The 14,916-nt window shown below is 38.6% G+C and overlaps 1 protein-coding gene and 1 long non-coding RNA gene across 2 annotated transcripts in view; both read left to right on the plus strand.

Annotated features, from left to right (window-relative positions):
• The first annotated feature begins 427 nt into the window (after positions 1-427).
• LOC144660993 (tenascin-R-like) lies at positions 428-13,250 on the plus strand. Its single transcript, XM_078521716.1, has 4 exons — positions 428-620; positions 2,066-2,161; positions 11,650-12,195; positions 12,625-13,250. The coding sequence occupies exons 1-4, from the start codon at positions 428-430 to the stop codon at positions 13,248-13,250; spliced, it is 1,461 nt and encodes a 486-aa protein (XP_078377842.1).
• Positions 13,251-13,383: 133 nt separating this feature from the next.
• LOC144660554 (uncharacterized) overlaps positions 13,384-14,916 on the plus strand; it is a 52,632-nt gene continuing 51,099 nt past the window's right edge. Inside the window, exon 1 of the long non-coding RNA XR_013572109.1 lies at positions 13,384-13,539. This is a non-coding gene — a long non-coding RNA (uncharacterized LOC144660554). The remainder of the gene's footprint in view (positions 13,540-14,916) is intronic.

Consider the following 14,916-nt stretch of genomic DNA (forward strand, 5'->3'; position numbering starts at 1 on the left):
GTTTATAGATTTATAGTTTTAGTTGTTGTCAATAAATTCCATTTTTTACAAAGTTTTCATGTGTCACGGGTTTTTTTCCTTAGACGTTGTAGGCGCATGTGCAAGAAAAAGCATTCACTATTTTATTTTGCAAGTAGAATAAAATGGCAGTTTTACCAGCATAAGCGGGAAGGGCCTATTGGCAACCAGTGATTTGGGTATTGACTTTGACTACAGCTATATAATATCGATCAAGTCGTTTATGTACGCCTAGCGGACCTATCTTTATCAGAACTATACTGAGAAACAACTTTGTCTTTCATGACACGAATAGCGGAATATTTGGCACGTTACCCAAACTCGTGATCATAGTATCACGTAACAAGCTGAAGAAGTATTCATTCTTCTGCGTTGTAGAATTGCGGATTACTGAAACATCACCATAATCATGGCTGTTCAAAAGCAAACTTTGCCTTCATTTGCGTCCATAATTTCTGTTTTGTCCATTGTGTTCTACTGCGCCGGCGTTTTAGGAGTTGAGCTTGAGTTACATGAGCACAAGAAAAGAATAAACGCTCTTGAAAGCGTTGTGGAGGCCAAGCCGCCGTCAAACGATCCAGACATAATCAAGAATGCTCCTGGTAAGTTTGTCTTACATTACAGGCTAGAGTTTACAAGTTGTTACTATAATACAATACAATCATAAGAATAAATGCTTGTTACAAATGTCTTGTTCCAATGAAAATGCCATGAAAATAGCAAAGAGCTAAAACAAATAATGAATGAACGTGTTTGTTCTCTTTGTGTTATGCAGCCGCCACGAAAACGGAAGCTAGGGTTAGCAGGTCATGTTTTCTTCAATCCAATGCAAACGACTTCAAACGCAAATAGTGAATCGACCCAATTTTGCTTCAACTCTGACTAACAAAATGATAATCAAACAGTGTTTACATCAGAAAATTTACAAAGGATGTGTTCAACTCAGAAGTCCAATAGCAAATGATTATACCCCCACGAGGCTTGTAGGCGAAGTTTTCTTTTTATAAAAGTGTTTAAGGAACACTGGCTGTTTTATAAAATCGTCCGCAATTTAGGTATGTTTGTCCGAGTCTCTTCTGAGACGTGATGTCACTCGCGCTCTTTGCTATTACTATTTTTACAGGTAATAAAATGCCAACTGTTTCCGTCTCATCCATCTTGTGGGTTAAAGAACAATAAATGCTGGCCTGGAGCAAGGATTCCTGCAGAGATACCAGAACGGATATAAACGCACACCAGAAATTATAAAACTTCAAAACTAAAGAAATTACTCTAAAATTTTAAAGACACAAATCTGTAAAAGAATTAATATTTCTTTTTCTGCCTTTGTAATCGTAAGTAGAAGTAGTTCCAAATACGTTTTAATTTCCTTCTTTTGGCTTTAAAGCGAAAGTTTTCGGAAAATTTAAGACTTTGTATGGAGAACTTTGGCGGGAATTGCACAGGAACTGCGCACGCGCGCTGCATTTGACCGCTGTGTGGGAGTAAACTGGACAATCAGTCAGAAATTACTCAATCAGCGGTTTCAAGAGGAAAGTTGCAGTTGACTAAGGGCCTCTTCATATGATCCCGGTTGACCGGGCTGGCCCAGTTACCGAGATCTCGGCTCACTCCTATTTTCTTTGTAAAATTTTGGATGTGTTCATATGAGAAGGTGGGCCAGCCCGGTTACCGATATCTCGGTTTCTGCAACCGAGATCTTGGCAATCGGGAAGAATATTTTCCCATATTAACACTCCAGCCCGGTCGCCGGGACGCAACTTTTTTTGAGAAAATAGCTTCCCTTTCGTAACTGGGTGGTCAAAATGGCTTAATTTTGCCTTGTATCTATTTCCACTTCAGAAATATGCGAATTGGCTTTACTAATAAAGTTACAAGGGTCAATAAAGCTTCGATAGTCGCGAAAGATGCATTTTTATGTGTCGCTATTTTGGCTTCGTTTCTTGAATTTTATCCCCGTCAACCGGGCTAAAATTTTCCATATGAACAGACGTCAAAATCCGTCCTGGTAACTGAGACAGCCCGTTAACCGGGCTCATGTGAAGAGCCCCTAAGGTGACTGGAAATGACTCGGGCGTGTATCAGTGTTCAGCAACAAACATCCTGGGGAAATCACTGGAAGTGGTGCGATTAGCAGTAAATGGTAAAACTCTAGTTGTTGTAACTACTGAAAAAAAGTTTTCAGTGTGTCACACAGTTATACATGTAAAGTGACTCATTGTAGTTAAAGGTCAAATGAACAGAAATTTCGTTTTTTTTTTTATTTATTGTCCATGTGTTTATTAAGAGCCAAATAAAGATATCACGAAGTTGTAAGTAATTCGACATTGCATTGCAGAGATATTGCTAGTTGAAAAATGCTTTTTTTAGGCCTTCACAATCGTAGAGTGCTCGGAAAAATTGTCGGAAATAAAAACTTGTGACGTCATAATTGCATTTTTGAAGACGACTGCAGACTGACCAATTCCGCAGACCGCACCTTAGACATTTTTTTAATAGCTTAAGATCAAAAATAGCTCAAGCAACTTTAAGTTTTGTTTGCTGTCGTTTTGCATATCATGTAACACGTAGGTAGTATGCACGCTGGTATGATAACAAATAAGGAATCTCTAGTGTTCCATAGTAGTGAGTTCCATAGTAGTGAGTTCCCTAGTAGTGAGTTCCCTAAAAGGTGAGTTCCATAGTAGTGAGTTCCATAGTAGTGAGTTACATAGTAATAAGTTCCATAGTAGTGAGTTCCATAGTAGTGAGTTCCATAGTAGTGAGTTCCCTAGAAGTGAGTTCCATAGTAATGAGTACCATAGTAGTGAGTTCCATAGTAATGAGTTCCATAGTAGTGAGTTCCCTAGAAGTGAGTTCCCTAGTAATGAGTTCCATAGTAGTGAGTTCCCTAGAAGTGAGTTCCCTAGAAGTGAGTTCCCTAGAAGTGAGTTCCATAGTAGTGAGTTCCATAGTAGTGAGTTCCCTAGTAGTGAGTTCCCTAGTAGTGAGTTCCCTAGAAGTGAGTTCCATAGTAGTGAGTTCCCTAGAAGTGAGTTCCCTAGAAGTGAGTTCCCTAGAAGTGAGTTCCCTAGTAGTGAGTTCCCTAGAAGTGAGTTCCATAGTAGTGAGTTCCCTACAAGTGAGTTCCATAGTAGTGAGTTCCATAGTAGTGAGTTCCCTAGAAGTGAGTTCCATAGTAATGAGTTCCATAGTAGTGAGTTCCCTAGAAGTGAGTTCCATAGTAGTGAGTTCCCTAGAAGTGAGTTCCATAGTAGCGGAGCTCAAAAGGCGCCGAAGGCGCCTTGTGCGTAGCCCCATAGGCAGGCAAATGGTATCCTATCGAACCGAGAAATTTTGGTTGTCGCGTACGTCCGTACGATAGTACGTACGCACGGATTAGGCCTGGGAACGAGCTAGGCTCCGGTGGCAACCCGCGTCTTTTGGCGGGAAAAATCATTACTAATAGACATGATTGGACGTCTTTGTTATGTCAAATTGACAGCTGTCAAAACAAGGTTTCCGCTGACCAGTATCACATGATCATATCGCGGGCTCAGATGTAGAACACATCGAGGTTGAATGTTTTTTTAAAGTTGACCGCTGATCAAGTGACATTATACCATTGAATCGCGGGCACAAATACTTTTCTGTGTGGAATTACATGAAGCCGGAAGTGAAATTGGGGAGGTCCGCTGGTTGCTGTTCGCACGGCTAAATAAAATTTCATGATACGCTTATTTGAACCCCGGGGGGGGGGGGTACTCCCTATAATGGCCTATACGGGGAGGCTCCGCCCGAAAGGGGTACCTTTTTCAGGCTCCAGGTATATAAAAGGGTAGGGATTTCACAAATTTAGGTATATGAAAGGGTAGGGAAATCTTTCATAATGATATTTTAAAAGGCCTTTACATTAAATATTTCGAGCAGACGCAACTTTTGGATGTATCGTCTTAATTTATTAAGCGCTACATAAAAATGACAAGAAAACATCCCGTTTTAGGTAAATGTGATGTCGTGTAGGTATATGAAAGGGGTGCCTTTTTGCAATAAAAGGTATACAAAAGGGGTACCTTTTCTATCAAAATGGTATATAAAAGGGTAAGGGGTTGGATCTTCGGGCGGAGCCTCCCCGTACAACACTTTTTCGAGTACCCCCCCGGGATTTGAACTATCATCATTTGAACTTATGGCCATTCTGGTTTCTACCTAAACTTTCGTGAAACGGCAAGGTTTAATAACAGCAGAATTTTGAATATGGTTCAGAGTTAAAAGTCAGGAAACAAACTCACAACATGCCGATTTACCAAGCGTACGAATGAGTTCACCGAGAGGGATCCGCGATTATATTAAAAGCACACGACAGTTTATTACCGATAAATTATTTCTGGATGTATTCCTCGTTTATCCCGGGATAGCAGCCAAAGAAAACAGATTGTGAGCGATCGAAATGGACGTAAATCTTCCAAGCTACTTGTTGAGTTTACAGCAAAGACGATCAAAGACAAAATCCCGTTACGAAAACAAGGTAAGCTAAGCTTATTATTGATGTTCCTTTTTTAACAGATTAGAAAAGTTTTTGTTATTTAGATAACAAGCTTTCCATCTAATAGCACTCGTTCGTGTAACCTGTATGTCAGAACAAGGGCATACAACCTTATTGAAATTCGTTTTGTCTTAAACACGAGTTGTATTCAAAGCAGACAGCTTCTACTGCGATAAATTTGTTTATCCTGTAATTGAATCACCGAAGTAGGAGGAAGACAGCACGCAGCAAATTTCCGGTTACACTACAAGATCAAAATTGACAAGTGTATTTGCAAATTTGTAAGAATGTGTTCGAGTCAGACACAATAGGGGACATTGCTTAGCCTTAGCGAAATATAGTTTTCTCAATGACCTATACTATTTTTTACTTAGAACTTTGCTTAGTTTTCCTTATTTTAGTGAGTGAAAATGTTTTGTGAAAGTTTTGTATTTATACATGTAATCTGATAACAGCCGTTCTGGGAATAAATTGATAATTTTATTCATATTTTTCCAGGCATAGACAATCGATAAACCAATAATCGATAACAATCCATAGCAATCAATATCAATCTTTGTATTGTTTTACTTAATACTAACGCCATCTAATATCTTTAAGGTAATTCCCTAGAAATAGAACTGCTCATAGATTTCCAACTAAACTTTGCCAGTTGTTTGTTTACCTTAAGGGAAGTTAAATTTTGAATTAAAAAGGGGGGTCACCGTATTCGTTTAGGAGCAGGAAGACCTTGTATTTACCATATAATTCCTTATATTTCCTTTATATTTTTTTTGCGAATACTGCTGAAAGTGCATCTTTTCGGTGATAATGTATTATTCTGCCATAGAAATTGATCTGTTTTTTTTTTTTTATAGAAAGAATTTGATCGCTACTTTCGAACTAACAGAAAAAATGATCTAGGTCACCGAACTCGTTTACGAGAAAATGATGATTTCTCTCTCGCGCGAGCCAAGCCGCATAGAAAAAAGCCACCATTTTGTTTATCTGCGCGTGCTTATTACGCGTAAAATTCTGCGCAGTAAGCAAGGATGCGCAATGTAATACTAGGGAATCACCTTAAAATGAATATACATTTACACCTCCAGGGGCTCCTTGGTATAAGTGATTGTTATTGATTACTGTCGATTGCTACTACCAAAACAGGTAGAACGCAAATTCAAAAACATTCGTAACGGTTGTTTTTGGCGCCAAACGGCAACGATCTGTGTCACGTGGCTGTGCTTGTCAAATGAAAAAAGGTGAACGTACATGTTGTGGTTTAATTTTATCTTTGGTTTAAAATTTTTCAAACCAGTTTGATTTTTATTTCCCTTTGTTTCAGATTATGATAATGAATAGGAGACAATGAAAAATAAAAACCAAACTGGTTTGAAAAATTTTAAACCAAAAACAAAATTAAACCACAACATACACAGTCACATTCCTGAACGTTTCATTCAACATTTAATGAAGCTTTCGATGATGGTGTTCTCTGTAAACAGCAAAGGCAGGACATTTATATCAGGAAAACCAATCGATGACAGCCTAAGAGGCAGTATAATCGACATGATTATTGCTGATGGCGGCCCGAGGACCACATACTACCGAAACAGGTATAGCGCAAATTCCAAAACATTCGTAATGGTTGTTTTTGGCACAAACAACGAAGTCAGAACGCAAAGGAATGTAACCATGTGCGTTTACCTTTTTCATTTGACAAGCAAAGCCACGTGACGCAGATCGTTGCCGTTTGTCGCCGAAAACAACCGTTACCCATGTTTTTGAATTTGCGCTCTACCTGTTTCGGTAGTACTTATCGATTTTCATCGATTTTCTCAATCAATAACAATCGATAATATTTTTTTCTGTGAGTTCTATTGTTATCGATTACCGATTATCAATTTGTGATTCATATCAATAGATATCGATTGTATCGACAGATTTGAGATATCAATTTCTATCGATTGACTACGCCTGGATTCTTGTAAATTACAATAGAGAAAAAAGCACTAATATGTTATGTGTAAGATCATGAACTTTTTTATGTTATAACAACCAAATTGATCAGTTATAATATAGGATAAGGACTTGGAAAAAAATTCGAGTTTGCCCTGTGGTCAACAAGCAGCTCTCAAATTTTGTTGGCCTAGGACAGTGCATGTGACACTATGTATTAGCAAACTTGTGACTGTATAATTAACTTGTAGTCAGATGATCATGATATGCCTGGGCCTTTACCCATTATGCAAGCAGGCATGAAAAATTAATTGCTTGACAGGAAAATCTACTTGCCCCGGACAACCAGAGGGGAATTGTGGCTATTAGCATTGCTATCTTGATGGTTGTGACTGGTACAATTTTTTAATCCTTTCAAAGTTTTCCAGCCTAAAGCAGTGACTAATCAGATATTTTTGCCTGAATTATTTTTTCTACAAGAGTAGCAGGTTAGTTTTCGATCCTGAAATAAAAAAAAGTTTAAAATGTGCCTGTCTGCAATGAGGAAAATATCATTTAAAGCAAATTTAAAATACATTTACATTCAAATGTACATCAAGGTTTGCGAGGTTAATTGAGTGACCGGTATTTATGGAGGTTGTAAGAGGCAGTTTGAGTTTATCATTAATTTCATATAAGCAAATCTGTTTCATTTCTAAAACTTGCTATATTAGGATTTCCATACCTTTTATGGGTTTTTGATATTGTGTACATTTTGTTTTTAGTGAGGGAAAACAGGAATTCAAGGGGTGCAGTTAGTGTCTGTGATGATGAAGGTAAGCATTACATTAGTGTCAGTTTATACCTTTGTTTCTCTAAATGCTCTATGACAGAGTTTAGTTTATGTGAATCTACATTAGAGCATGAAACTTGTTTTTTAAGTGTAAAATTTTGGGGTTTGAAAAATGATAAGTGTTTTAACTGCTTGGTAAGTTTATGTTTCCTTAAAATCATGGTTCCTATTTTGGAATTTAATATACACAATTTACATGTAACCGCACATGTAAATATACATACAAAATGTAATGTTTTCATTGTTCAAGAAAAGAGGGGATGGGGGGAGGGGTAGGAGGGCAAAAAAAACCCAACAAGATCTGCTACCTGACCCGACAAATTACTGAAATACTTGTAATTATTTTGTGGGAGAAGTGCAAATTGACCTGTTCAAATTCCGCTTGTTAACAGCTAATCTTAATATCTACATGTAAGCTTAAGCCCTAACCTAACATAAATTGTCTTGTTGTGGTACTAGGCGAATAAAGAAATAGAATTTTAACTCAGCTGAAATTTCACAGTTGGGCTTGTTGATGAGCCAGCGTAGTGTTTTCTTAGCTACATCACTAAGAAAGGGGAGAATATGTAAGCTTTCGTGGAATTAATCACAGTGCTTTCAACAGCACCTGTCAGAGAGCAATATACATGTAAGAGTCTTAAGACACCTCATTTAATAGGGAAATCATGAATTTTAGCCAGTGATTGACCCCAAAACACCCACCAAAGCTTAGTTATATGCCAGGTCTTTTTGATAGCACTATTTATGCCTTCAGTAGGTCAAAGGATTTTTTTGTTTCTGAACATATCCCCCAACACAGTCCCTGGCCCAGGCAAAAATTGGAAAAATATATCTCTTTTTTATGCATCTGCAGAGTGTTCTGAACAATTTAAGCTAATTTAAAATTATAAACATTCATTTGATGCCAATGATCATCAACAAATCTTATGTCTTTTTTGCCTTTTTCAGGGTTAACACGGGTAGCAGAATTTCCACAGAGTTGCAGACACAGAAAGAGATAAATGAACAATCAGATTATTATATTTTATTCTTCATTGCATGTACAAATGTACTGTCTGTAGAATATAATTTATTTATAAGGACAGGTGTAATTTTAAAGTTGATGAAATAAAGCCAGATAAGGTACAATCATGTACATAAAAAAATCATCATGCTACCTAAACATTTAATTCCCAGTGCCCACACTGCAAAGAACAATAATTATGATAATGAGATACACATTTCATCAATCTCTTAATGCCTGGTAAAATGGTAAAATGGCATGGTAAAATTTTTGCCAAGCAATCTATACCTGAGTTTAGAACTACATGTAACAAACAGTATTTATGCCTCTCCAGAATTTTTGCTAAGTTTACATGTAATAAAGCTAAGGGCAAAGGGACTCGTAAAGGAAAAAGGTGTTATCGTTTTGGGGACCCTATTTGGCAGAATGACATCTGGAATGTCAATATTTTGCTTGCCACTACCTTTTACTGAGTTTGCTAGCAGGAAGCTGTTATTTTTGGTGTTAGGGACCAGTCATTATTTATGTAGAGGGGGGGGGGGGGTCAAGGCTATTTCAGAGTGGCAAGAGGGGAGGGGGGCTAAAATATTTTATAAAGATTTAGGGGGATCAGCAGTTTGAGTTGGGTAAAACAGTTAAATAGAAGAGTGCAAACACTATAAGTGAAACAGTGACGCTAAATTGTACAATTTTATGCTATAATTTCTATTGTTTTCTTTTGTTTAAACTCCACTATTATGTACAACTTTAGTGATTTGTATTTTACAGAAATACTGTTTGCACTCTAAACTCCATTGTTATCTCAAGTTTTAGTTAAATAAAGAATCCAGACCTATCTGCTTTAATATCTGGTTTGACTGCAATTATTTCTTTTTACAAAATGATTATCACTGCAATAGCCCAAGAAGTAATAACACATGATATAACAACAAGAAAGTAGTTCTTTTACACTTAAGGAAAATCATTGGAAAAGAATTATATTTTGCATGGTTACCGGTATTACATTTGTGTTCACCATGAGAGCATAATTTGTAAAAACTATCACTTCCAAAGTTAAGGAGTTAATAATTGAGGTATTTTTGCTATACACATAACTCATCCAAAATTTGCCCTATTGCTGAAAGAGTATCCAGAACAAGTGTGCAATTAAGATTGTATGTAACATGCATTTAATAATTACTTAAGGCATATAAAGGGAGATATGAGGTGAAGGGGGGGGGGTCATCACGTAAATATAATAAAGAAGCAGGGGTCACTTGCTACTTACATGGCCTGGAGGGGGGGGGGGGCCTTACCGAAATTTTGATCTTTCCAACATATTTTTTCCCTCCCCCTCCCCCCTCTACATAAATAATGACCGGTCCCTTAGGCAATAATAAGACTGTCATTGTCACCATTCCATCGTATAGGGCCCCCATTTGGGGGAGGGGGGAAGCTACATGCAAAACGTTCCAGTTGTGTTATGTACAGCTGTAACATACCAGTTATGATGGGGGTATGGATATGTTCTAGAGCAACCCTTTCTTTGTTCTTGTTTAACTTTGAGAGTTGCGAGTGTATCTTTAGAACCAAGGTTATGCATAGACTACTAATGATATTTTTGATTGATCGATTTTTTAACTCTTATTTGGTGCTGTTGTTCATGGTGAAAAGGGATACGTATCGTATATAAAGAAAATAACATGAATAAAAAACAGTCTAAAAAATTATTAAGGGGAAATAACTGGGAGCTCCGCTTTTAGGCTTGCCTAAATCTATATATTAGTGAGTTCCATAGTAGTGAGTTCCCTAGAAGTGAGTTCCATAGTAGTGAGCTCCCTAGAAGTGAGTTCCATAGTAGTGAGTTCCCTAGAAGTGAGTTCCATAGTAGTGAGTTCCCTACAAGTGAGTTCCATAGTAGTGAGTTCCATAGTAGTGAGTTCCCTAGAAGTGAGTTCCATAGTAGTGAGTTCCCTAGAAGTGAGTTACATAGTAGTGAGTTCCCTAGAAGTGAGTTACATAGTAGTGAGTTCCATAGAAGTGAGTTCCCTAGTAGTGAGTTCCCTAGTAGTGAGTTCCCTAGTAGTGAGTTCCCTAAAAAGTGAGTTCCATAGTAATGAGTTCCATAGTAGTGAGTTCCATAGTAGTGAGTTCCCTAGAAGTGAGTTACATAGTAGTGAGTTCCCTAGAAGTGAGTTACATAGTAGTGAGTTCCATAGAAGTGAGTTCCCTAGTAGTGAGTTCCCTAGTAGTGAGTTCCCTAGTAGTGAGTTCCCTAAAAAGTGAGTTCCATAGTAATGAGTTCCATAGTAGTGAGTTCCATAGTAGTGAGTTCCCTAGAAGTGGATTCCATAGTAGTGAGTTCCCTAAAAAGTGAGTTCCATAGTAATGAGTTCCATAGTAGTGAGTTCCATAGTAGTGAGTTCCCTAGAAGTGGATTCCATAGTAGTGAGTTCCATAGTAGTGAGTTCCCTAGAAGTGGATTCCATAGTAGTGAGTTCCCTAGAAGTCAGTTCCATAGTAATGAGTTCCATAGTAGTGAGTTCCCTACAAGTGAGTTCCCTAGAAGTGAGTTCCATAGTAATGAGTTCCATAGTAGTGAGTTCCATAGTAGTGAGTTCCCTAGAAGTGGACTCCATAGTAGTGAGTTCCCTACAAGTGAGTTCCCTAGTAATGAGTTCCATAGTAGTGAGTTCCATAGTAGTGAGTTCCCTAGAAGTGAGTTTCCTAGAAGTGAGTTCCCTAGAAGTGAGTTCCCTACACGTGAGTTCCCTAGTAATGAGTTCCATAGTAGTGAGTTCCATAGTAGTGAGTTCCCTAGAAGTGAGTTTCCTAGAAGTGAGTTCCCTAGAAGTGAGTTTCCTAGTAGTGAGTTCCATAGTAGTGAGTTCCCTAGAAGTGAGTTTCCTAGAAGTGAGTTTCCTAGTAATGAGTTTCCTAGTAGTGAGTTCCCTAGAAGTGAGTTCCCTAGAAGTGAGTTTCCTAGTAGTGAGTTCCCTAGTAGTGAGTTCCCTAGAAGTGAGTTCCCTAGAAGTGAGTTCCCTAGCAGTGAGTTCCATAGTAGTGAGTTCCCTAGAAGTGAGTTTCCTAGTAGTGAGTTCCCTAGAAGTGAATTCCCTAGTAGTTCTTCTTAAAATTTTCGTTCCATTTCAATCCTGAATAAGGCTTTTATACGTCGATTTACTATAGTTTTGTTCTTATTGTAAACAATGTATTTTAACAACCTTTTACTGTGCTTTCTTTAATTTTAGACTTTTTCCATTTTACAAAATAGTCCGGCTTCATTTGATTCCTCTAAAAGCAAAACCTAATTAAAAACCAATTCATGAACTAAGTTTTATTTATTGGTTGCAGTTTATCCTCGTGTTTCTCTTTATCCGGGACCGTCTTACGTCACTGAAGGAAGTAACGTCACCCTACCAACCTGTCACGTGACCGGATACCCGGCGCCAGTGGTCACCTGGAGGAAGTCGTCTGGTCAGTTACCCCAGGGGAGGGCGCAGTATAACAACAGTATCTTACAAATTTCTGATGTCCGTAAAGTTGACTCTGACACATACTTCTGTTCAGCAGTCAACCTTTTAGGAAATGTTGAAAGGAAAACTCAGCTAGTTGTGATTTCACTTCCTGCGTTTACCGTTAAGCCACCTGGAAAGGTGTTTGCTGTTACTGGTTACACTTTGACGTTAAACTGCAGCGCTACCGGTGATCCACGACCAGTCATCAGCTGGAAAAGACAAGGAGCAGCACTGCCCGTGGGGAGGAGTCACAGGACAAACGAGGCGCTTATCATAAGAGATGTTAAAGAAGAGGATGCTGGAAATTACATTTGTGTGGCTACAAGTGCAGGAGTGTTTCACATCGAAACAATAAGTTATGTTGAAGTGGGAAAACCGAGAGGTAAGTTGTAAATAGAATGTTTAAGGCCGGTTCTCATATGATCGCCCCGATCGTCGCAGACGTTAGCGATCGTCTCTGTAATGTTCTAATATAATCGCCCCCATCGCAAGCAATTTTTTTGAATCGACAGAGGCGATAGAAAAAATCGGGGCGATCATATGAGAACCAGCTTTTACATATGTCACAAAGAGATTATTAGATTGATTTCAGGAATGCCGCAATTTGTTAGTACTATTAACCTAGGTAAGTGATATTGTTATTAAAGTAAAGCGCGTCTACTATTTGCACAAAGGTGGACGGAGTAAAGTGTGTTACACAAGTAACACACAAGACACAAGTGACATTAACAGCTCTCTGAAAAATTCGAAAAATTCTTATAGAGTCTTGTTAAACTGACAAGCAAATTTCTTCTCGCTTCTCTTTTGTCAGATTGTTCAGATCTGCTCAAATCAGGCCAGACTCAGAGTGGATTGTACTCTGTCAACCCAGACGGTAGAGGACACTTTACTGTCTACTGTGACATGCGCACTGACGGTGGAGGCTGGACAGTGTTTCAGCGAAGACAAGACGGCTCGGTAGACTTCTATCGGGGATGGAACGACTACAAAGCAGGCTTTGGTCAGCTGACTGCTGAGTTCTGGTTAGGAAACGGCAAAATCCACCGACTGACGGCCTCTAGACCGAGCTCTCTACGAGTGGAGCTGGAGGACTGGAGTGGAGGTAAAGCGTATGCTAAATATGGCAAGTTCAACATTGGTGATGAGCAGGCGCAGTATCGACTTGAAGTGGGTTCATATTCAGGTACAGCGGGAGATTCGTTAGCATATCATAATAATATGACGTTTACTACAAAAGACAGAGATAACGACAGAAGGAGCAGTGCTAACTGTGCTGTAGATAGGACAGGCGCCTGGTGGTACAACAGTTGCTTCTACTCCAATCTAAACGGACAATACCTGGAAAACAAAAGAGATTGGAAAGGAGCCGTGTGGTACCACTTCAGATTTCGTCTTTCTCTCAAATTTACTGAAATGAAACTGAGGCCGTCATCGTAGACGTAAATACCAACACGTCACCAATCTTTGCTCTTTGCTCATCAAAGCTTTCCATACTTGGTCCATTACAAACAATGATAGAGCGTTATTAAAATTAATTTGGATCACGTAAACGGAATTTTTGTATTTCTGTATTTTAACTGCTTCATGATAATTGGACCTCATTGCCTCGATCGCATCTGCAGAGTTCAAAAGAATCTTTGGCTTAAAACGAGGCCATGAGAGACAATATTTAGACAAAAGAATAATGTATTTTCCGCCATTTTGGAATAAGGTGTATTCGTAAAGTGTGGTCCGTTCTAGCGAATAGCAGAGGAATTTATAGTATTGACCACTGTTGACAACCTTTCTTACAGCTGATAGCCTGGGTACCAGCCTCTTGTCTTTACCAGAGCGCGAGCTTCACGCACCTCGCGCTCTCTCGAAAAGAAAACGATTGATAGTGATTGGTACCCAGGCTACCTCGCTATGCTTATGTTAGTCTTATAGTTAGTATGTGCTGTTGTAAGGTATTCCATTTATGTTATTTTTATTTAATCCGTTCCGCTTTGATTTGGCCTGCGAGGTCGTAAGTTTTAAAAGTAGCTTACCTTATCTTTTTTCTATGGAACAGGAATATAAATGTAACCTTAGCCTGCGTAGCTGGCGGGATTTGGAAGCGAGTGCGAGTGCTTTGTTTATGGCGAACGGCAGAGAGACGCGTATAACTAGCAAACATAACCGTTTGACTCAAATATCAATCGCTTCTGTCAATGTTACAACGTGAAAATTAACTACTTAATAGGGAAAACGCAAACGTTGATTTTTACAAATATCCGTTGTGGTAAATACGTAAATAGAAAATTTTGTAGACATGATAGAAATATTTATTTTTTCCATGCTTGGATCAAGTTAATTTAATTTGACAATATCTGAAGTCTGGATCATAAGTTGATATTTTTGTGAGCAGTATCTGGCTTTTCTCCTGTAATGAGACTGAGTTGGGTGCTTCGCTAAAACCGCATGTAAGTGTAAATGTAAGTTTTTATATTTATAGCGTTAAAAGTTATTGTCAATGAATTCCATTTATTAGTTCTACAATGTTACAACGGTATTCTTTCGTTAGACGCCATAGGTCTGTACAAGAATCGCTCGTTTGCAAATACTAAGACAATCGTAGGCCATCGAAGCGATTAGAGGCGATCGGGGGTTCCCATATGATCGTCCCGATCGCCTGGTACGAGCGAAGTCCTACGAAAAACAATCATTTTAGTCCTAGATAATGGCACCCTTGAATGAAAGAGCAAAACTCTCTCTTTTCTTCTCAGGTATTGAGTTTTACGGCGAAGAATGAAAAGAGAGGCTAAAAAGTTAGAACACGGGCGATCCAAGCGATCGTGATCGCCCCAATCGCCGCAGACTTTAGCGATCGTCTGTGTAATGTTTTCAGATAATCGCAAAAAACGTTTTGAAGTGACAGAGGCTATAGAAACGATCGTGGCGATTATATGAGATCCAGCCTTTAGGGGCTGAAAATCGTGTTTGTGTCCCATTTCAAATTTGCACATGGTGAAGGACTTTTTAAAGTAATTTAAAAATTACGGTTTCTTTAAAGTTTAGAGTCCCGTGACGTTGAAAGGGATTACTGGATATTTGCGACCACGTACAAAAGTTGTTTTCTAGTTTT

Source organism: Oculina patagonica, chromosome 7 (genome assembly GCF_052425735.1).
Source record: "Oculina patagonica isolate OP01 chromosome 7, crgOcupat, whole genome shotgun sequence".
Classification (NCBI taxonomy): domain Eukaryota; kingdom Metazoa; phylum Cnidaria; class Anthozoa; order Scleractinia; family Oculinidae; genus Oculina; species Oculina patagonica.